The sequence below is a fragment of the Dermacentor variabilis genome, chromosome 3, assembly GCF_050947875.1.
Source record: "Dermacentor variabilis isolate Ectoservices chromosome 3, ASM5094787v1, whole genome shotgun sequence".
NCBI classification, from domain to species: Eukaryota; Metazoa; Arthropoda; class Arachnida; order Ixodida; family Ixodidae; genus Dermacentor; species Dermacentor variabilis.
In genome coordinates this window covers 47,537,244-47,559,883 of record NC_134570.1, presented here as the reverse complement: position 1 = coordinate 47,559,883, position 22,640 = coordinate 47,537,244, and the positions used below count along the sequence as shown (strand labels likewise).

The 22,640-nt window shown below is 44.9% G+C and overlaps 2 protein-coding genes across 5 annotated transcripts in view; one reads left to right on the top strand and one right to left on the bottom strand.

Annotated features, from left to right (window-relative positions):
* LOC142575535 (contactin-1a) overlaps window positions 1-10,145 on the top strand; it is a 32,316-nt gene extending 22,171 nt beyond the window's left edge. For 2 of the 4 annotated variants that reach the window (XM_075684960.1, XM_075684961.1), the window contains exon 6: window positions 784-10,145. In XM_075684960.1, coding sequence (XP_075541075.1) covers window positions 784-968 — 185 coding nt within the window. In that variant the 3' untranslated portion in view covers window positions 969-10,145. The remainder of the gene's footprint in view (window positions 1-783) is intronic. The other 2 variants (XR_012826662.1, XR_012826661.1) reach the window with 2 other exon arrangements.
* Window positions 10,115-17,405, bottom strand: LOC142575538 (uncharacterized). The gene is made up of 2 exons (XM_075684963.1): window positions 17,218-17,405; window positions 10,115-12,537 (listed from the first exon to the last, which is right to left on the bottom strand). Exon 2 carries the CDS (start codon window positions 12,500-12,502, stop codon window positions 11,993-11,995), a length of 510 nt encoding a protein of 169 aa, XP_075541078.1. The 5' UTR covers window positions 12,503-12,537; window positions 17,218-17,405; the 3' UTR covers window positions 10,115-11,992.
* Window positions 17,406-22,640: the final 5,235 nt, after the last annotated feature.

Below are 22,640 nucleotides of genomic sequence, written 5' to 3'. Positions count from 1 at the left end.
ACAGTCCACAAACTACAAAATTTTTCTTCAACTGTGACGTTTGCTTTTCAACGACACTGCAGTGAATACCTGTCAGGTAGATGGAAATGTTTTTCCTTACCTGAAGCTTGCTTCACCGTAAGGATTTCTACAGAACTTGTAACAATTTTCTCGATTTGCTTGCAGTGAAACTAAGTGAAGTGTAGTGAAATGTAGCACAGCTCTGTAAAAATTTTCAAATATACAATGAGTAAACTGTTGCAGTGAGAACACAACATTGTTAATAGCCAGATGGTGCATCTCCAGTGCTTTCTCAACACTATGTTCCTTTGGGAAATATTGTTCCCATTTAAAGAACAGTCCACTCTCAAAGGGAATGCTTATCTAGGAAAGCTTATCTAGTATTCAAATCAACATCAACTCCATAGGAAAAAAAGTGTGCAATGTGACATGCTAGGAGAGATTGTTTCTGACGCCTTTGTGTCAGAACGAAGCCGTAATCAGCCTCCTGAACTACTAATTTGATGTTCTCTTAAACGGTGGATTGTACCGTACGTGCCACAACCATAAATATGACAGAACGTAGATATTTTTAGGCCTAAAAATAGTAACATGTTACATGCTTATAACACACCCTGGGACCGCTTATGCAGACATATCTGAAGGCTTATGATAGGGGTAGCATTGTTGCAAATATTTATGAACCAAGCAAGAGAAGTTTAGAAAAATTACGAATGAAACATCTGTGCTGATAAGCCTGAATTCGACTGCATCGCTAATATTCCACTGTGCTACTCTCTGCAGAGGAGTTTCAAGACGAGGTAGAAGAGGAGGAAGAATCGTCAACTGTGCCGCACATTGTTGCCAACCCTGGCTTCGAGGTCGACTTGGAGGAAAGCTTTCTCCTAGATCGCCCCGACTGCAATGACAACAATGAACGTGCAGTCAGAACCAACAACAATTCGGTGGTGCGCCCGTCGCATGTATGACTGAATTGACAGTGCCTGCCCGGTGCATTAAGCAATGAACCTAGCAGGAACAGCAGTGACCTACAAAGCACCGCAGCTTAGTCTTAATATGCCATAAAAGCCTATAAACGTGCTGACAACATAGGTTGTGGCCACCAAACTTGCTTTCCCTGTGCTTCGTTGCCCTAGTTTCTCTAGTGCATTGTTTATGTCAAAGCAAAAGACTTTCTTCATCTGCCTGGAGTGACCAGCCAGCTTCCAGTGCAGCGCCTCCCTCTCGACTTTTCCGCAAAAGTGATGAACAGAACGAAATGTGAAGAGTACAATGTTCCTGGAATCATTTCGTATACTTGTGAACAGAAGGAAGTGGTGCTTAACAGCTGCAGATTTCCTGCTGCAGGGATTGAAGCTTTCCCCCCCCCTCCCTTTTTTTTTTCAAAGTTTGCAGCGACTTTTCTGCTGAAAAGGGTGTAGTTTTGAATATAATGACGCTTTGCTCTAACCAAAGCATCACTGGGAGACTCGGAACCAGCATTGCTTATCGAAGTAGTATGGAGGCATATTGACATGTGCTGAAAGTGTAGAGGAGCAGTTCTGTTAAAGACGAATGCTTCCTAGAACACTTGGATCTGGCAGCTTACACCCCGCGAACTCATGTGAATCAGCAAGCCTGCGGTGTGACTCAGCATCCTTCACACTCGACTTGCTGCTTTGGTATGGTAAGCTGTGGCCATTTATGTTCCCTCCTTTTCACAGAAACGTGCACAATTTCGTGCATGCTTTCATCACAACATCACATGCCGAAAAGAGTTTTGCAGTATGAGTAATGATTGTGATCCTTTTGGTTGTAATGTCCTTTGTGTTGATTAGGGGCATGAGATCTGCTTGTATCTGTAGGGTTACCAGTGAGGTGAAGCAGCCAGAGCAAGAACACTGGGATGTATTTATACCCATCACAAGATGGTAGGAAGAAAAAAGTGCTGTTAATTGAGTTGCCTATAGAAAGGTTCATATTCTAGCAGTTGCTGCAAAACACCATTTCTGGCAACCTTCTGTCCCATCAAATTTAAAGTACCAACACATATTTTTGAAGTTGTATAAGCTCTACCATGCGCATTTTACACGTAAGAGGATCACACTTGGCATGCATAAAGTTTGGGCAACATAACATATTTTAATTTGATACTAAAGTTGATCTCAGAGCAGCAGATGTGACGTCTTCAGTGTTATTGTGACATGGAGTGCAATTCCTTGACATAACTTAGCTATAAGGCTAGCTATGGTGATGCGCATAAGATAAAGAAGTATGCTATGTGCACTTGTTGTGGCTGCACTTGTATGTGGCAGCCACAGTGATCGCAGGAGCTAATCAAGACGCTGATGTATCATGATATTACGACACATCCGTCTTCTGGGTACTGTAACCAGAACTGTTTCTTACAAACAAGAATTGTAATAAATTAGTTAAGATTTTCTGACTATAGCCAGCATTTTTTTTTTTTAGAGAATAGGAAACTCGGACCTTCATTTGTTCAGAAAAATATTAAAGTAGAAAATGGCATGTCAGTGTTCCTTAAACTGATTCTCTGATAAGTTACACAGCTCGAGGACTTTAGTTTCCCATATGGTCAGCGAACTTCTGTTAAGCCGAATTCCTTATGAAGCAGATTTCCAAGGTTCCCTCAAGTTTTGTGACAGGGAGACCATTATATAATAGAAAAAGGAAGGACCTGCCCATGGGGGGGTTGTTACCTTTAAAAACATACCTTGCTTTAGCAGCGACCTTCTTATACTTAATGTGCCGAAAGTTTCATTGCAAGCATAATTGGCTTCCTCGGTCAAGCATATTGTGTTGGTACTGGAATGTTGTGTTGCAAGCAGACAGCAGTGCCATTTATAAAGACTCTAAGCGTGTAGTTGGCAAGGTAGCATTGCACCATTTTCATTGTGGTTGCTGAGCTCTAGCACCAGATTCCACTGCAGTAATATTTGTGTGAAGCGCTCGACCTTTGATAGCTGTCATATGCCAGTCAAGTTGAGTGCGTTTACGCATCCTAGGTTTTAGTGAATGAATCATATCAGAGTAACGTCTTTCTTTTTTTTCTTTGCCAGACAAAATACTGATAAGCTCCTAGGATGTAGGAAAATAAGAATCTAATTGCTGATGGTATTACAAGTAAGGGTCATCATATTTGGCCAGAGTCTGAAGACAGAATTTTCTGAAATTCGATTTTAACTGTAAGAGGTCAGTATTCAAGGGCAGCATGATGCGCTAGAAAGAGTATCGTACCCGTGAATACTTATAGTTTCATTTGCTCGAAAGCTCCGTAGATTCAGCATAGGATTGGTGGCTGTGTAGGACTCCAGTATGATAAGCATGCTTGAAACTCTCAAGTCATGAAGTAGTTGTGATTGGTACAAAACTTAAATGAAATTGAAATTTGATTTCCAGTCAAGGCTAGTGTAAGGGCCTGTGTGTCTGCACATCTTCTGTAACTATCAAGCATACATGCTCCTTAGTGAGATAAACTCACTGGTAGTTGGCAATGCATTTCACCACATATTTAAATACATAAGCCTGGTTTTGTGGTTGGTTAGTCTCATGATTTCATAAAAGTTCTATCTAGATGAGGCTCCTATGATTCTTAACTAATCAGAACAACCAGCCAGCATTCATAACATCTTGCTAGATATTACTGGGAAAAGTGGTAAACTGTTATGTATATAGTCACCAAAAACATTATTGACACTCATGTGTATAAAATAGTCAATCATAGACACAGAGCACATTCATGGGAGAGTCATGAAAAAAAAAAAAGAAAAACCCAATATGTTTGTTTTTGTTTGCAAAAAAAAAACGGCAACTTAAATGGCCAAATCACATTATAATTTCATATAAAAGAAAACTGCCAAATTCCTTTGCCTAACTTGGAGTTACAAAATACAGCAGTTGCAAAACCTGTGTCAACACCTGTTAAACTTCTGACACTAGCATATTTCCTGTTGTTTATTTTGACTTTGCCTTATTACAGTGTTAAATGCATTAAATGCACTAACATGTTTTGTATCATAACCTGTTAAAGTTATACCAAAAGTTAAGCGTGAAGTGATTATTCAGCGCTTTGTGTTTCACATGACTAACTGATATAAATTAATGTCACATAGTATGATTTCATAATTGAAAGTGCTAATATTTGTTCTACAACTTAACGAATTTGGAACATCTTGGCTTCTTATGCCACTGGGATCAAAAATTAGAAAACCTCACTAGTTTTTTGCTGTGGAGTTTTCTTATTGTTGTAACAGAAAAGATGGTTACATCTATTCAATCAAGGCTTGAAGAACAGTGATGTGGGCACAGCTGGCTCATATGTTAGCATTCATAATTACACAGGTTTGTTTTACAAAGTGTAAGGTGTACTACTTGCATAAACTCCAATGTTGTTGCTTCACTCTGCTCATTTAGCCGATAACTGATAACTTGTATTGTTCTTGTTTGTTTTGTTTTGATTATCTGGTATTGAATTGCGCATTTTAACAGTCAAGTGTGCCCCCTGCAGTAGCTCAGTGTCTACCATGCTGTGGTGCTGAGCGTGAGGTCACAGGTTCAACTCCTGGTAGTGACAGCCACATTGCGATGGCAATAGAATGCAAAAATTCTCGTAGACAGTGGTTTGGGTGAACATTAAGAAACCCCAGGTAGTCGGAACTAATCTGGAGCCTTCAATCATGGTGTCACTCATAACCCACTGTATCATAAGAAGCCAACAAACACTGACACCAAGGACAACATAGGAAAAATTACTTGTGCTTAATAAATGAAATAAAGAAATGATAAATTAATGGAAATTAAAGTGAATGAAAAAACAACTTGCCGCAGGTGGGAACCGACCACAACCTTCGCATTTCGCGTGCGATGCTCTACCGATTGAGCTACTGCGGCGCCGTTTTCCCATCCACTTTCTTGGGTATTTATGTGTCCTAGTAGAACCCTGGGAGTGTTAGCCAGTGCCACCACTCACAGACCTTGGCGGCGGACGTGGAACGTCTTTTTTGCCGCAGGCGTCACGAGAATGTGATCTTTTTTAGGGTGAAGGCAACTGGTCAATAAACCCACATATGCTACCTGAAGGCATCAGTGTTGCCGGATTCGAGACCTTGGTGTCCTTGGTGTCCTTGTTGTCCTTGGTGTCAGTGTTTGTTGGCTTCTTATAATATGACTAATAAAAATCGGGCCCCTCGGTTAACCCCTTTTCTTCTCGTTATAACCCACTGTAGGTTTACAAGCTTAGACCCCATAGTTCCTTAAAACTTTTCGAGTACAGGTCCAGTACGACAGTCACTATTACTTGGTTGCCTTTCACACTGTTAAAATACTGTATTCTTTCGGTGCCGAAAGCCATAAAACAGCACAACACTCTCTGAAAGCCTGATATCATCAGCTGTTGAGACATATTGCAATCCACAGCTGTGCTGTACAGTGTAGTTTAGAATGATAGAAGCTGGACATTCTGAATAGATGTTTTGCAGTCGCCTTGTGCACCATTCTGCACCCTGCCCGTCTGTATCCCAGTCACAGCTTGTAACATGACCAAGCATGAACTAACAGTAAATCTGTCTAGTTGCAGTAAAACACGTGGGGCTAGTTGGTGCATATCTTTCAAAAGGTGAAGCGCCAATAGTGATGACACACAAGAAGGAATACAGACAGGACAAGGCGCTACTTGCAACTGTTTATTGAAGTCACAGTTGCAAGTATTGCCTTGTCCTGTCTGTATTCCTTCTTGTGTGTCGTCACTATTGGCGCTTCACCTTTTGAAAGCTGTCTAGTTGATCTGGTGAGGGGCAGTAACCGTTTTCAATCAGCTTGCTTTGCACTAAATAGCTGTCTCCTACTCTGTGATGAGTTGCAAGTTCAAGGGAGCACTGCGGGTGATGCGTGCTGTGAGGCTGGGTTTGTCTGGTTTTAGCACTTTGCAATGAACATTAGCTTCACTGTAACATAAGTGTTAAAATTTTAAGTGTTCTGTCCCATTGTTGTTGCAGGGGCTTAACTTTTGCACCAACCATTCTTGCAGCTACTCAGGCTGCTCGAATGACAGTTGTGGAGGTACCAACATGATTGTCATGCTTTGGTAGCAGTAGGTATGTAGACTCAGCAGAATTGTAGTAACGTAGTGTCAGTCGTGGTAACCAGATGGCAGTTCTTTGAACTGACCACATATGACAACCTCTGGGAAGTTCAGACCTCAAAAATCGGAAGCGTTCAAATGAGGATTCAGACGTCCATTCCCATTTGACCAATGGCATCCGCCATGAAAGAGGCCGTCACAGCCAAATTGTGCCCTCTCTGTCAAGAGCTTCATGCCCTCATCTCCTCCCACCTTACGAATTGATGGCTTGGGGAAACGTGTGTTCTTGCAGTTTCAAAGTGTGTGTTCATGTTTGGCTCGGTCACATGGTAACGTTGCAGCGAAGGACGTCTGGAAGCTGGTAGGTTCCTCAAGTGCACAGCACTGCTACTCGCTTTCGTGGAAATAAGAGTAAGGCTGGGCTCAGTGTGGGTGGTCACTACGGTTAATGTACAAACATTGGCACCGCGCATCCTAAGGGTAATCGTAGTTGCCAAACAAGCCTTGTAGCGGACAGGTGGCACTTGTAGAAGACAGTGTAGACAAAGATTGACAGGAGAAGTAATCGCATGGTTGAGCGAACTGGCCCTCACCTTTATGACCTGCATTAATTTAGAATTTTTGGTCCACTTTTGGTGCCTTGAATGCCAGAAATTCAGCTCACTCTCGCTGCCAGAGAGAAGAACTGTAATGAAAAATGCGTGCGCACTGGTGGCTCTTTGTTGCTGTGCAGTTGGTGTGATGCCCTCAATAATTATTTCACCTGCATTTATAGCTTCATTCAGTGATTCTTAGTAAGCAGGGCATCTTATTAATTTTTGGCTGGTGGGGAGAAAAAAGTCATTCCTTTTATGCCATTTTATGCTGCTCACTCTACAGCGAGCGGCACCTCCATGCAGACTTTTAATAAGGCAAACATATATTGTGCTTGAGCAACTGCACATTGTTTGCTCTGAACAATGTGAACACGCGCGTATGTGTGGGTGGTATGTTGGCTGTGGTCTGTGGAAAAAACGTGCACATTTTCATATGTTGTGCTGCTAGGATTTTCATTCTTTCAACCTTTTAAGATTCTTAAAAGGGATGTAGCAATGGTACAATTGATTGTGTAGGTGAAATCACATGTGCCATCACTGTGAGAATGCTTGCTGGAATGTCAACTTGATTTCAGAGGAGATTTTCTTTCTTTTTTTCAAGTCAATTGATGCACTAGTGTTACTCAAAGCTAAACTTGAGTCACTTGTGATATAGGCAAGAGCAAGAAAATCAATGGAAGTGCGAAGTGTCAATATAGATCATTGTTTGTTGTTGCTTGCACGTTTTTGTTATGGCATGTTCACTTTTTTCTGCAGTTATTACAATTTCAAGTTAGGAGGTGAAGCTTGAGCATTTGAAAAATGCATTTCTCGAGAGACATTTTCTCCCAGTCAGGAGCTTTGGTGATTGTGGAGGAACAACTTACTACATCTTCCAAAAACTTTTCTAGCCCCGGTTGGATCAAAATACAATTTCCGTTGTACTTACTCTGTTTTTTTTAGAGGCATCAATACTTAGCACTAGTTGCATTCCAGTTCATGGACTTAGGTGTCAAGGACACCAGCTTATATTTATTTCTTTTGGGTTAGTAAAACATCTTTTATGAATGGTTTTAGGTTGCGCATACATTAGGTAGTTACTGTAGCTGTAAGGCAGAAGGCAAACGGGATAGCGTCTGTGCATTTCTGTGTGTTCAAATTTGCAAGAGACATTTAGAAGTGTAAACACAAAACATCAAGAACTGCCACGCTTGAATTGATCTTTGGTAGCGTCAGCTTATGTAGAATGCTCACCCGCTTACTACTTTATGGTGTACTCAGGATAAACATAATTTTCAGTCCGTAGTCAGTTGTCTGCAAATGATTTTCTGAAGCATTGCATTCATAGGTTGATTCCTGTATCAGAGGATGACTTCTTTGTAATTTATTGTGCACTAAAATACTCATTTCCAAGCCTGTTCAGCTGAAGCAGTAGACTATTGTGTGGTCTTGACTTATATGGAATTCATTGCCACTGCTACTGAATGTGCTCTTGCTACTGTCGTTACTACACCTGCTGTCATATGTTATCAGTATGTCATCATCCACTTATAATGACTTCTGTGCATCCAAAATGCTTTATTTATTACGTACGATGTGCCGCTATTGCATTGCTTGACGTTGCAAAGAGCAATTACAGAATTATGCCTTTTCTTTTCCACAAGTAGTTCTGGCAACCTTGACACCACTTTCTTTCTTTTTCCATTTTCTTCATCTTAAAACTAGCTTTAACTACCTTTGCACAGCTGCATCAAGTCCTGTTCTTTACCATGCACAGTTGCACATCCACATGCAAGCATTTATACTACCATTGTGTACCGTGCATTACATTTACAGTGGTGTGCTATCTCCGACTCCTGTGTTCTTGCCTAGCACACTTTCTGTTGAGCTTCGGCACACACACACATCATTGTTTTCAGAGCCATGCTTGCATAGAGTTTGAATACTGTCTTTTTCAGGGACAACCTTTGCTGTATATCCTAGTGCCATTTTTGTATTCGTTCGTTTTCCATACGTCTAATGTCACACTGTTCACATTGGGACACTTAGTGGTTTGTCGTATGCTCGTATGTCGTACATTGTCGTACGCTCTTGCTTTGCCTTTGTGTGGTTGTATTCATACTGAATGAGTTGTGGAATCTTGCACTCTTCTTTTAGGACAGGCACTTTCTTTATGTGTGTATTGTCTTAACCAGTGGTACAGTCTTATGTGCCAGTGTGTTTCACTGCTCTTCACTTTCTCATTTTAGATTATCTTTTTTGGCTGGCCAATGTGAGGAGGTACATATGCACTGGCCGTGACAAGCTGAACCCGTACACTCCTTTGGTACCGAGCTTGTGGTGAACCGACATGTCCGACAGGATTAACTTGTGCTTTGTAAACAACAGCACACCATCTTTCTGTTTGCAGCAGCTATACTGGTCTGCAGCTGACGTACCGTGCTAATTAAAACAGCAAGGCAAATTTGTAATGTTGAATCTATATTACAACATTATCTTACAACAAGCAAATATTGTACTAGTATATCAAACACATGCATTCTTTTGTTATTTAAACATACTTTCTAACAGAGCATTAATCAACGTCATGTGGCAGATGCATCCAGTGATGTACACTTTCTTTCAAAATTTGCTGTGCACATTTTTTGTCATACTCATCTAGTTGAGCACATCAGCATGCTGGTATTGCATTGAGACTTAAATGAGTATTGCCTTACTACTTACTGCAATTTTTTCCTCAGATCTGGCTTTCCCAAACTCTTATGTTTGGCTGACCACCCAGTCAAGCTTGATACATTCCTCACTCCTCAGGTAGTGCTGTATTTTAGCGCTATGTGTGGCTGAATGCACTTGTCGTATCTCTGCGATTCCCAAGATGTAGTTTTTGTGACGAGACAAAGAACAAGATAACTGCTGCTGAGACAAACTTGACTGACGAGTGTACCAGAAGAGGATGTTTTTGTTTCTTTTCTTTTTTCCATAGCTGTAACAATGTCCTAACTGCACTAGGCTTTCTCAGAAAATGCTCACATAATTAAGTGGGCATATTTCTGTTTAGTGCAATAAACACTGGCCAGTTTCGCTTCTATATTTGTAGTAGTAAGGGCGTTAGATGGTCATTGTTGTGTCGTTGTCCTCACAGACGTCTGGCGTAGAGTTGGTGTCCTGTTCTGTGAGAATGGTGCTTTCAGGTTGATTGCCTCACAATAATGTGACATGTGCCACTATTTTTTTATTGCACCTATAGACAGCGCCTGGATGCATGGGTAAAAAACATGCCAGGGCAGCTCGACTGCCACAGGCATGCCGCTTCTTGTATAACTGACTGGTCTCTGGTGTTTGCGTTTTTGACATGTGACATGAGTGGCAGTTTACGTCTGCGCATTTTCATTTTAGCGTAGAGATGTTAGTGTACGTGAAAGAGTGTGTGGAACCGTGGACACAAATAATGCATACTCAGTTTCATTGTAATAAAAATACTTTGCCTTTTACTGTTTGCTCTTTCATCAAATCATCAACACAAAAGAACACAGAGACTATACGATAGCTGCAGAGCAGATAGACTTTCATTGACTAGCATTCCTCAGATGGCAGGGTTCACTGCCAACAACAATCAACACCGGTTACAACAAAAGCAATGAAGCAATGTCGCACAAACCTGGCAGTGATGCCCTAGAGCACACTTTGCAGTGGACATAAGTAACGCATTAATAGCTTTTTTTCTATACTATCGTAGTTACATTTTCATCGTCTTGATCAGCCAGACTTGGACATTTGTGGCAGCAGAACACTGTACATTTGTAAAGTGATTTTGTACCATTAAGATTTCAAAACCATTCAGAACTTCTACTTCGTTTGTGGTAAATCTTAAAGTACTGCAGACCCGTTTATAGTTTAATCTTTTCAATTTAGAACACTGATGTTACACAAGGTCCACACAACTACACTAGCTGTTTTTGGCTTTAGTATGTGCTGTTTCTTAAAATCATAAATAAGCAGCGTTAATGCATTTAACTTAGATCAGATGGAGTATGCTTCAATTGGGTAAAAATGCTACCATCGCGCAGGGCCTTCGCACAGAACCTGAGGAAAGCCACATTGTTACAAAGGTGATGCTGTATAGAACCATGGCTTCAAGCTTTGTTAGTTTACTGGTCAAGAAGCTTGTATGTACCATGAAAACAAAAGCAAAGTGCCATAAATGTGCAGTCATGAAGAACAGCTCATCTACTGCACCGTGTCTGTAAGCCTTTTACTGCTGTTTGTTTTCAGCTGCACACAGCTTTCTGAGATATGCCTTGATGGGAGTAGAGCTGTTGTTAGCAATTTACTCCATAACAGCTAGCACCAATGACAGTATGGAAGCTCTGTGGAGGCTTTGACCATTGTACAAGAGCAGTAACCGAGTGTCATCGTGTACCACCATGGATGAATTACATTACAAGGGCACTGAAGAAAGTTGCTAAGCCAGTGGGACTGGCTGATTAATATTTCGAAGATTCTTCTGTGTCTGTCTGGCGGAAATGTATGACTTACTAATGCAAAGTATGAAGAGTAAAGTTTTCCTTCTTGAATTGTGCACGCCATCTGCAGTGCTAACAACATCAGCATGCAATATCTTTCTGTTTTTGATTCTTTTCGCATGGAAAACACAAACTCTGCCAAGTTAAATCTCGGTTCGTTTCTGCTCTATCATCATTTCTTACCTTACAATCAACATGCATCAACAGGATGTTGCCACGATCGTGACGCCGTGGGGCGCTGGTGTGTAATTTACGTTCAGTATACTTCTCTTTAGTACCTTTTTTTACTTTTGAACGCGTTTAGTGGCACTGACCATTCAGAGAAAGAATGCTTATGCTGCAGGCAAGTTCTTTAGAATGTGGCTGTTGCTTGTGTAACTCTTGCATAGCCATAAGCAAATTCTGGTGTGCAGATGACGGGTTTCGCACACACAAAACAAAGAAGGCCCAAGTGGCTGGCTGCCTAGACTCGTAGCTTAAATTTCACGGGGTTAGTACACTGCTAGTGCAGCTTCTATTTATCAATTTTATGCTTGTGCTTGGGTCGTAAATGTATATACCCTTTTTTTATTTTTTCGGGAATGCGTTGTTACATTTTTTTCTCTCTCTCTGAGCTTACGCTTCGCGCCAGAGGCCACCATCTTCAATGCGATGACAACGCATCAAAGCTAAAACAGTCTGCGATTGCGGGAACCTCCTCAAAAGTACGCCCGTTGTATGCTAGCTTTGGCTTTCTAATACATATCGCTAAGGTCAGCGTACAATGCGGTATATGCACACGAGGAAAGAGAGCGGACGCATACTGTTAGGCGGAGTTAACTTTGACAGTAGAGAACCGTGGGACACTTGTGGCCCTTGAGGGAGCGCGCGAACGCCATCATGGTGATCCTGTCCGTGACCAGCTTGGACCAGTTGTCGCGCAACCGGTTCTGCAACCTGCGCACACCGTCCTCCTGCGCACTGCCCTCTGCGCAGGTGCCCTCGCCAGTCCTCTTGTCCCCATCTTTGCACTGCGGCAGCGCCGCATTGTCGGAGCGATTCTCGTCGCCGCCGCCGTGCGTCGCTGCGCTCGGCAGTTCCGAACAGCTGCTGGTCGTCGGGCCGGCAAAACATTTGCTGCTGGTCGCCTCGGTGCCGTCGCTTCTCCGGTCTTGCGGCTGCCGCGGAAGCCTTGTCGCAGTCGTCATCGTCGTCGTGGCGATCAGGTTGCGGACGGCTGGGTTGCTGCTGTTGACTTTGCAGACGCGATGTGCCTTGGAGTACTGGTGGACGGGCTGGTCGGACAGACGAGCCGGCTGGCCCGGTTTCTTGCGTCGGATAGCCATGTGGGTACGCTGCTGTACGGCAGCTGTAGTGTCCTCTGAAACGACATAGCACGTACGGGATTGTAGCTTTTTTGTCTGTCCACTTGGAGCCGTGGCCGGTTTTCAAAAGCGCTACGTGCTAATTGACTCGTTATGGATGTCACGTAAGGGTGTATTATTACTCCCTCTGGGCGGCAAACGCTGTTGGTGCACCCTCAGAAATAGCTTGCACCCTTTGGGCCTTGCACTCTACACTCTAAAAACAGCTTGCACCCTTTGGGGTGTATATTTGTCCCACAACGATAATCGTCATCTGCCTTGCTTGCGTTTCCTTTCTTGAAAACTCTGCGCTCGCTACTTTCCTGTCAAGAATGCTGCGTCACACTGATAACGCGCATGCCGTTCGTGACTGGGAAGTACCGGGCTCGCAGCGTTAAAGAAAGGAAACGCTGGCAAGACAGATGACGATTACTGTTGTGGGACAAATATACACCCCAAAGGGTGCAACTGTTTTTAGAGTGTAAGAAACGTTTACACCCTTTGGAGTGTATATTTGCCACACAACAATAATCGTCATCTGTCTTGCCCGCATTTCCTTTCTTGAAAACTGTTGGGAATGCTATGTCATGCTGATAACGCGCATGCCGTTCGTTACTGGAAAGTACCGGGCTCGCCGCGTTAAAGAAAGGAAATGCGGACAAGACAGGTGACGATTATTGTTGTGTGGCAAATAGACACCTCAAAGGGTGTAACCTTTCTTTCGAGTGTAAGCAGTACACTCTCTATAACGGTTGCACCCTTTGGGGTGTATATATGGCACACAACGATAATCGTAATCTGTCTTGCTTGCGTTTCCTTTCTTGAAAACGCTGCTCTCTCGTGCTGATAACGCGCTTGCCGTTCGTGGCTCTAAAGACAGTTGCACCTTTCGGGGTGTATATTTGCCACATGTACACTAAAAAAGTGTGCACCGTTTGGGGTGTATATATGCCACACAACGATAATCGTCATCGGCCTTGATGCGTTTCCTTTCTTGAAAACGCCGCGCCCGCTAATTTCCTGTCGGGAATGCTATGTCATGCTGATAACGCGCATGCCGTTCGTTACTGGGAAGTACCGGGCTCGCAGCGTTAAAGAAAGGAAACGCATCAAGGCAGATGATGATTATCGTTGTGTGGCAGATATACACCAAAGAGGGTGCAAAGTTTTTTTTTAGAGTGTATACGCCACATGCCACTGTATACGCAATGCCTCATGACTTCGAGCGTACCGGAATCTTGGAAGAACGCTAACATAATCCTAATCCATAAGAAAGGGGACGCCAAAGACTTGAAAAATTATAGACCGATCAGCTTACTGTCCGTTGCCTACAAAGTATTTACTAAGATAATCGCAAATAGAATCCGGAACATCTTAGACTTTTGTCAACCAAAGAACCAGGCAGGATTCCGTAAAGGCTACTCAACAACAGACGATATGCACACTATCAATCAGGTGATAGAGAAATGTGCGGAATATAACCAACCCTTATATATAGCTTTCATTGATTACGAGAAAGCGTTTGATTCAGTCGAAACCTCAGCAGTCATGGAGGCATTACAGAATCGGGGTGTAGACGAGCCGTATGTAAAGATGCGGAAAGATATCTATAGCGGCTCCACAGCCACCATAGTCCTCCATAAAGAAAGCAACAAAATCCCAATAAAGAAAGGCGTCAGGCAGGGAGATACGATCTCTTCAATGCTATTCACAGCGTGTTTACAGGAGGTATTCAGAGACCTGGATTCGGACGAATTGGGGATAAGAGTTAATGGTCAATACGCAGCGCAGCGCTTTCAAGAAAGGAAACGCAAGCAAGGCAGATGACAGTTATAGTTAACTGTAAAAAAAAGTTTACACCTTTGGGGTGTATATCTGCCGCACAACGATAATCGACATCTGCCTTGCTTGCGTTTCCTTTCTTGAAAATGCCGCGCCCGCTACTTTCCCGTCGGCAATGCTGTCATGCTGATAACGCGCATGCCGTTCGTTACTGGGAAGTACCGGGCTCGCAGCGTTAAAGAAAGGAAATACGGACAAGACAGATGACGTATATCGTTGTGTGGCAAGACACGACGCAAAGGGTGTAAACATTTCTTAGAGTGTTGCGCGGCATATATACACTCCAAAGGGTGTACAGGTGCCGACAAAAGTGGTATACTCCACGCAGCGGGAGCCGGAGCAACGGCAAACTGCATCGCAACACCATCTACAGGCAGCATCTGGGATCGAGACAGCCAATGGGTGCCCTTTATTATCTGCAAGCATGTCGCTTGACTCGTGTCAATGTTTCGTGCTTCAGCTCGCCAAAATGCCGAGCGACGCCGCTGCAGTAGCAATCTGCGTGGAGTATACCACTTTTGTCGGCGCCTGTACATTTGTCCGCACTCTACACTCTTAGAAAAATTTACACCCTTTGGGGCCTATCTTGTCCCACAACGATAATCGTCATCTGTCTTGCCCGCGTTTCCTTTCTTTAACGCTGCGAGCCCGGTACTTCCCAGTAACAAAAAAAATTAATTATGGGGTTTTACGTGCCATAACCACTTTCTGATTATGAGGCACGCCGTAGTGGAGGACTCCGGAAATTTTGACCACCTGGTGTTCATTAACGTGCACCTAAATCTAAGTACACAGGTGTTTTCCCATTTCTTCCCCTTCGAAATGCGGCCGCCGTGGCCGGGATTTGATCCCGCAACCTCGTGCTCAGCAGTTCAATACCATAGCCACTGAGCAACCACGGCGGGTCTCTTCACAGTGACGAACGACATGCGCGTTATCAGTGTGACGGAGCGTTCTCGACAGGAAAGTATCGAGCGCCGAGTTTTCAAGAAAGGAAACGCAAGCTAGGCAGATGACGATTATTGTGGGACAAATATACACCCCAAAGGGTGCAACCGCTTTAAGAATGTAAGAAAAGTTTACACTATTTGCGGTGTATATTTGCTACACAACGATAATCGTCACCTGTCTTAACCCGCATTTCCTTTCTTGAAAACGCTGCGCTCGTTACTCTCCTGTCGAGAATGCTATGTCATGCTGATAACGCGCATGCCGTTCGCGACTTGGAAGTATACACCGGGCTCGCAGCGTTAAAGAAATGCGGGCAAGACAGATGACGATTATCGTTGTGTGGCAATTAAATATACACCCCAAATGGTGCGACTGTTTTTAGAGTGTAACAGTGTAGGACCGGCGCTTGCAGTACACGAAAGCATTGGCTTCTAAATTGTTTTTATCGTAGTTACTCCGAGGAACCGTTCGCTGGTAGTGTGATTTGGCCATCGTCTATAATGTGAGTCTGCGTGAGCATTTGGTGCACAATGGCTTAGGGTCTCAGTACATGATTCATCACCTAAAACATCGCATTTCATGGCTTGAGAATTCCGCATTGTTTTTCCGTACAACTCGCATGCGCAACTTCGAGTAATGCGACAGCCGTGATACTTCCAAATGAAACTTTGTGATTGTGCATGTGTAATTATTGCAAGAGCCCGTTATACCAACGAATCCTCTATAGTAATTGCGTGTACCATATAGCCTGTTGGATGAGTCCTCGTAATTTGGATGCGGGTGAAGGAATGTGAATACATTCTTCAATGTATTCACGCGACTCGCGGTTTACAACGGAAGACGCGTCTGAGGCGATCAGGCGTGCAGCGCTTGTTGTCTACTTCCGCACGCATCGGAGCGGTGTTCTGAACCAGCGTGATCTGAACGCCTTGTTTTTCAGCGGACACTGACAGTATAGGCCTAGTTTGTTGAAGGCGCTCCATGTAGCAGTTGCGGCTGAGAGTTTAGATTTAACAGCGAGCCACAAAGAACACATCGGATTTTCGGCGCTTGCCGACGTCACGCGGCGTCGGCGCTGTGATCTGGCACGGACTGACTTTGGCATCGAGCGAGCCTCGCCCTCAGCGCCGCATTGTACTGAAGACGTCGGCCGGGCGCTGAAAATCCACCGGAAACTTGCTCCCGGGCGTAGTTCCGCAACAGTCCTTCGGCGATGGTGGTCGGTATCAAATGTCAATCAAAGAACACGTCGGAGCCCGAAGCGGCAAGTGTATGCTATAGGCGTCCGTGAGAACGCCCAGTGGGACGCCGGCGTCGGTGACGATTCAGGCCGTGGCAACGCGCAGACAGACGCGGACAGACGCCGCGGCGTTGGTAGACCAGACACAATGTGCAGGAACGTGAGTCGAACATATATAAGTATTTGCAGTGAAGCATTTCAAAAAGGGCTCAGTCGTTTAGATTTCATTCGGGCGGTTGCATTTGTACGGTTTTTGTACGATAAACATACGTTTTTTTTTTTTTTGTACCCTATAGCAAAGCTAGAAGGCACGTCTTCTGGCGGGCTCGATATAGCTTCCAAAATCACAGCCTCGTCGGCCCGTGCTGTGCATGTATACGTGTAAGGCGCGACGCGTGGCTTATATATAGTATACGTGCACAGCCTCTTTTCGACTACCTAAGCATACATATATGCAACGCATATGCGCTATACATCTACAAACTGTACTGTACGTGGATGAAGACGGCCATATCACGTTTGCGTGCAAAATACGGTTGTCGAGAGACCCCCGACGGGCTCTGTCGCAGAAGTTTACAGACGCGAAGGTTCACCACACCGCAAGCACTGCAATTCACGACTATACACATACATATATATATATGCAGCGGATCGCGGTACTCACCTGCAATCGAAGGTCAGCCAAGAGTCGCTGGTCGACGGGCGGCCTGGCGCGCTCGGAGGCGGCGCACTCCGGGAAGTGACAGCATGCCCCCGCCGACGACCGCGCCGCTCCGAGGCCCGCTGGTGCGCGCGGCGTTAGCAGCGGCTGCGCTTCATGCGGGGCTAAGACGCCGCGATGAGAGCAGCAGCGGCGGCCCACTCGGAGCAGTTCCAAAAAAAGAATCCTCTCCGGCGATCCCATTTGGGAAACGCGCGCGGTGTTCCTCCGGTGCGCGCAGAGGCGCACGGAACGCGAATCTCTTTTTCGGCACCGTCTTCCAGATGGCCCGCACGCGGACGCCGCGCTAGCTCGCTTCCCCGGGACGTGGACTCGCGATGCGCCCGCAGTCTCCATGGCCTGCAGGCGCGACAAAAATATAGCGCGAGATCCAGCGCGGTTCATCATCGCATGTGCGTGTGTATACGCGCGTTATCCATTGAAAGATGAGTTGTTTGTTTGCCCAAATAGCGCCCACGACTGTTCCTGTCGGCGTCGTCATCGCATGTGGGTCAGCGGAAAAGCGAGCAGAGCCTGCCTGCTTTTGTTTCACCCTCTTTGTTTTTACGTCTTCGGCTGTTGTAACGCCAGGGCGGCCCATCCTGAGCGCCGCTGCTGACTTATATTTAATCGCAATCATGGCTTCATGATACACGAAACGTGCGCAGTCGAATAGTCCTGTACTTTGTTGAGGCCTGCTGAGCTTCTTGCAGTCTTCGCGAACTCGATCGAAAGTAGCGTGAAGTTCAAGTTGTGCGCATGCTGTAAGGGTTGGGGGCTCAATCCCACCGCTTGTAACCAGTTGTCAAGATTGGAGTCTGGCATGAATTAGATGGTAGCTGGCCCATGCCGTCGTCCAACTTATCCACGCTGAGGACGTTGTTGAAGGGAAGGACTGCTTCTCATCGAGAACGAGGAATATGGGTTTATTTACAGCATCTACATAAGGACGTTGCAGTTCATCAGTCTAGCATGACTGCGAGAGAAAGTGCACTAAGCAGCCGCACAACAGCGGTTTATAAACACTCGGTCCTCAATCGATCCAAAGGTGAGGGAAGCGTTCGACCACGCACCGCATACGAGACTCCTCTCTGCGCGAGGGATTACACACACACACTTCCGCACAGGTTCATGGTCCTCAACCGACGTCAGACGGACTTCGTTGAACTCGGGGCTTACGTCAGGAAAGGCGCCTTTTATTCCCCGAGCTGACCTTCGCAGCGCGGCCGCCAGTTGCCCATTACCTTGCGTCTTGAACGGCGCGTGAGAAGAGGCCTCGAACTACGTTCTTTCGGGGACTCCCCCGCTCGCGACAGACCGGGTAGGCGGTGTCGTGTTCCGGCACAAAGCCTGCTTCGTCGAACTCATCTCGGCTACTGCGACAGAGAGTCGAGGACGCGCGTATTGTCCTCCGGGCACAGTCGACTTAGTGACGCCGTGGCTAGACGGTTGCGGCGGCCTTCCAGGAAAAGTTTGACGCCGCTGTCGCAACTGGCTGGCAAAACTTGCACCTCAACAGGCCGTTCTTAACAATGCACGAGGGAACGGGCTGCAACCCGCCGCTTGCTCAACTGCGTTTTCTGAGTGCACGCATAAGCATGCACTCACATATATATATATATATATATATATATATATATATATCAACGAGAAGAAAGGGGGTTAACCGAGGGGCCCGATTTTTATTAGTCATATCATAAGAAGCCAGCAAACACTGACACCAAGGACAACATAGGGGAAATTACTTGTGCTTAACAAATGAAATAAAGAAACGATAAATTATAGGAAATTAAAGTGGATGAAAAAACAACTTGCCGCAGGTGGGAACCGAACCCACAATCTTCGCATATATATATATATATATATATATATATATATATATATATATATATATATATATATATATATATATATACATATATATATATATATATATATATATATATATATATCAACGAGAAAAAAAGGGGGTTAACCGAGGGGTCCGATTTTTATTAGTCATATCATATTAGTCAGTCATATTAGCCAACACATATATATATATTGGTTGTATTATAGGTGTTCTGTGGCAGTATACGTTAAACCGCGCCGAGAGCGGACTTTTGCAACATCCTGCGCCAAAACGGCATTTTAGTGGAAAGTTGCGCCGAGCCGGCGCCAAAGCATGTCTAAGAGCGAAACCCTATTTCCGTCGATGTTTCGCAGTTGGCTATCATAATCGTCATATAGAAGGAACCAGAGGCCTATCCATAAAGTTTCTCACCATATATAGCGAGAAACTCTATGGGCCCGTCGGAGCCATCCGGTTCCATTTTTTCCCCCCCTTACAAACGTACAATGTAATGTCGCTGTACCGTCTTGCTGGTGCTTTATTTCGGCGTTCATCGAACTCGCCCGCGTAGTGCAGCGGAGTTTGCCGAAGGATGATGTCGCATTGATTAAACGTAAGCTTTTTCGATTCCTATAGGTGATAGCGGGGTTTTGCAAAATAGTCCCTGCGATCAGAATCGCATGTGCTGCATAATTGAGAATGGTATCAGCGAATTAGGTCGAATGTGGTACACACCGCGAGAGCCGGCACTTCGACGGATGCCTCCATGTTCGTTGACGCATAACTTGCGTCGAGCTTTGGTCGCTGCGCTATTTCGGTGAAATAGGGTCGCCGACGCAAACACAAAACCGTATTTGCGCGTCGCTCATGCGCAGTGGCGCTGACGCTATTTTATTTGCGGGCAAAAATCCCTGTTCGAAAACTCCCTAATGTGCATTGCGCATGACACGAGTATATTGCACGATGTCGTGTTCAATGCAGGCGCGCGTACTCGATCGTTATTGCGGCGAGCCTTTGCCCACAAGCCGTGACTAGTTGTCGCACCGTGTCACCGCCTGGGTTAATAAACACGCGTTTGTTGACGATCTGTCCGTGGTGCCTTCTTTGCGCCGTATCGACGAACCCGGACGTATAAGCGCCGTTTGGGCGTCGCGGTGTGGAGGAGCATCGCGTCCTTTCCTGACCTCGCTTGCAGGGTATATGCCTCGCGCAAACCCGTCTCCACAACATATCGACTATACATCAGTTAGAATTCTCATGGTATATGGTAAGCACGGGTGCGCTGGACCCTGCGCCAAAAGTGCTCGCTGCTGCGCCAAATCGGCCTTTTTCCTGCACCAGGACGTGCGCCGAAAGGTGAAATGGCTGTTCCACCACGGCACACAAGCAAGATGTGGTGCTAATAATATACGGGGACGAGATAAATCTCGCATGTAGTATTTGTGTCGCCCCGTCTATTGGCGCTTTAAGAGGAAGCTTTAGCTCGGGTGCTCCTATCTAAATACATGTAAAAGCAGAATTCGTTTTTCTCGGCAACCACTGCACCAAATTTGACGAGGTTTGTTGCATTTAAAAGAAAAACTTAAGATCTAGTGACTGTTGGTTTCGGATTTTTGATTTAGGTCGTCAATTTTTTATTAAAAATTGGCAAAAATTGAAGATTTTCAAAAAACTAAACTATCAAGTTTACAACTATGTAAGTCAGCAACCAAAACTGATAATACAATTACGTGAAATGCATATAATAGTAAATCTAAAGCGGACAAAACTGATATGTTACACATGAATGTCAAATAATTTAGTAATATGGAAATGTAGCTTTTGCACAACCCTTGTAAACAACGTAACAAATTCACGTAAGATATAAAATGATGTATCGAATTTGTCCGCTTTCAATGATCTAATGGATCCCGTTTACAAAACCGAGATATCTGTTTTTTATGCAGAGCTATGAATCTGTAAACTTCGTGCTTCTATTTTTTTCAAACTTTCGAATTTTTGAAAATCTATTTAACAAAATTCAGGACCCAAATAGAAATTCCGCGACCAACAGTCACTAAAATTTCACTTTCCCTCTCAAATGCAACAAATTTCATTAGAATCGGTCCAGGGGTTATCTCAGAAAAACGTTTTTGCGTTTTCACATGTATTTGAATAGGCCGCGTCGGAGTTGGGCCCGAGCTAAAGCTTCCTCTTAAGTGCTTCCTGTGTCGTCACCGGCGCTCCCAAGCCGCACATAAAGTGATGATAATGATTATCTTTAACCATGACACGTAAGCCCGCAATAGAAGATAGGATATTCATCTGATGGTTCTAGAAAACGCACAGATAACTCACATGAATGAAAATAACATCGAAAGGTCACTCGTGTAGAGGAATAGCGCACGCAGGAACAGGGCAAGTGAAGACACGAAAAGACATCGGTGGGTGTGTGTCTTTGCGTCTTCTTTTGTCTTCCATGGTCCCTCCTTGCGTGCGCTATACCTCTAGAGCGTACCATTTGCAGCGAGCAGTTTGCGTAACGCGCACCAGGGGTCACGACAGGCGCGCCGCCATTGAATGCCTTCTGAATTAATCGTGAGCAAGCAGGCATCAGCCGCCGCCGGCCGCTCCAGCAACGTTCCGCGCCGACAAGGCGGTGATCGGTTATGGCATACTATTTATTTAAAAAATATGGAATACCAGTGGGAAGACGTGCACTGTCGTGAGCTGCAAGAACTGCGACTCATATTTGGGATGAGACTGTGTGTGAGCTTTATCTGGTTCAGCTGCAAAAGGAGTGCCCGTGTTCGTAATGCACAACTTTCCGCAGGGCGAGTGCTGGATGGACAACTGCCGGCAATGACTTCCATGCTAACACCATGCTAACACCATGCTAACACTGCCTGCAGCAGCAACAGCGATACCGTCACTGTTGGCTCAAAATATCACAGAATGTTGAACTTCAATAAGCATGCAAGTCAGCGCTACGTCCTCCCCACGCAGGCGCGACTGACATTATCGAGCAACGTTTTCAATTCCCTTAGCAACGAAATCAAACGTCAATCAATTTATAGGCGGGCATCGCGAGTTTTCTTTCTTCACCGGGAATCAAACGGCCGCCGAGCGAGCGCTCGGCCACTTGCAACATTTGTTCCCACGCGTACTCGAATACATTTTTTTTAAAATCCGCGTTGTAAGTAATCGGAAAACTATTACCAATTTATTAACGCAGAAGCATTATATGCCACATGAAGTGGAAAATCCGGCGTCCGTCCTGCGTTAACATCCGGTGGTACCAAAACCCACGTGACCAGGTGATGACGTCACGCTCCCGGCACTGGACCTCCTGCGGCCCGCACTGCGAAATTCCACGGTGGATATAGCCACGGCGTCGCAGCCAGACCCAAAAAATTGACTTTGCCCGATTCGAAAATTGAGTTGACCCACGTTCAAAAACCTACCTGGCCCACTCCCAAATTTGACTTGGCCCACTCCCAAAATTTGGGTGGCCCAAGTCCAAAATTGGCTTTTCACAATCCGAAGAGTGAGTTGGCCCACGTTCAAAACCGACCTG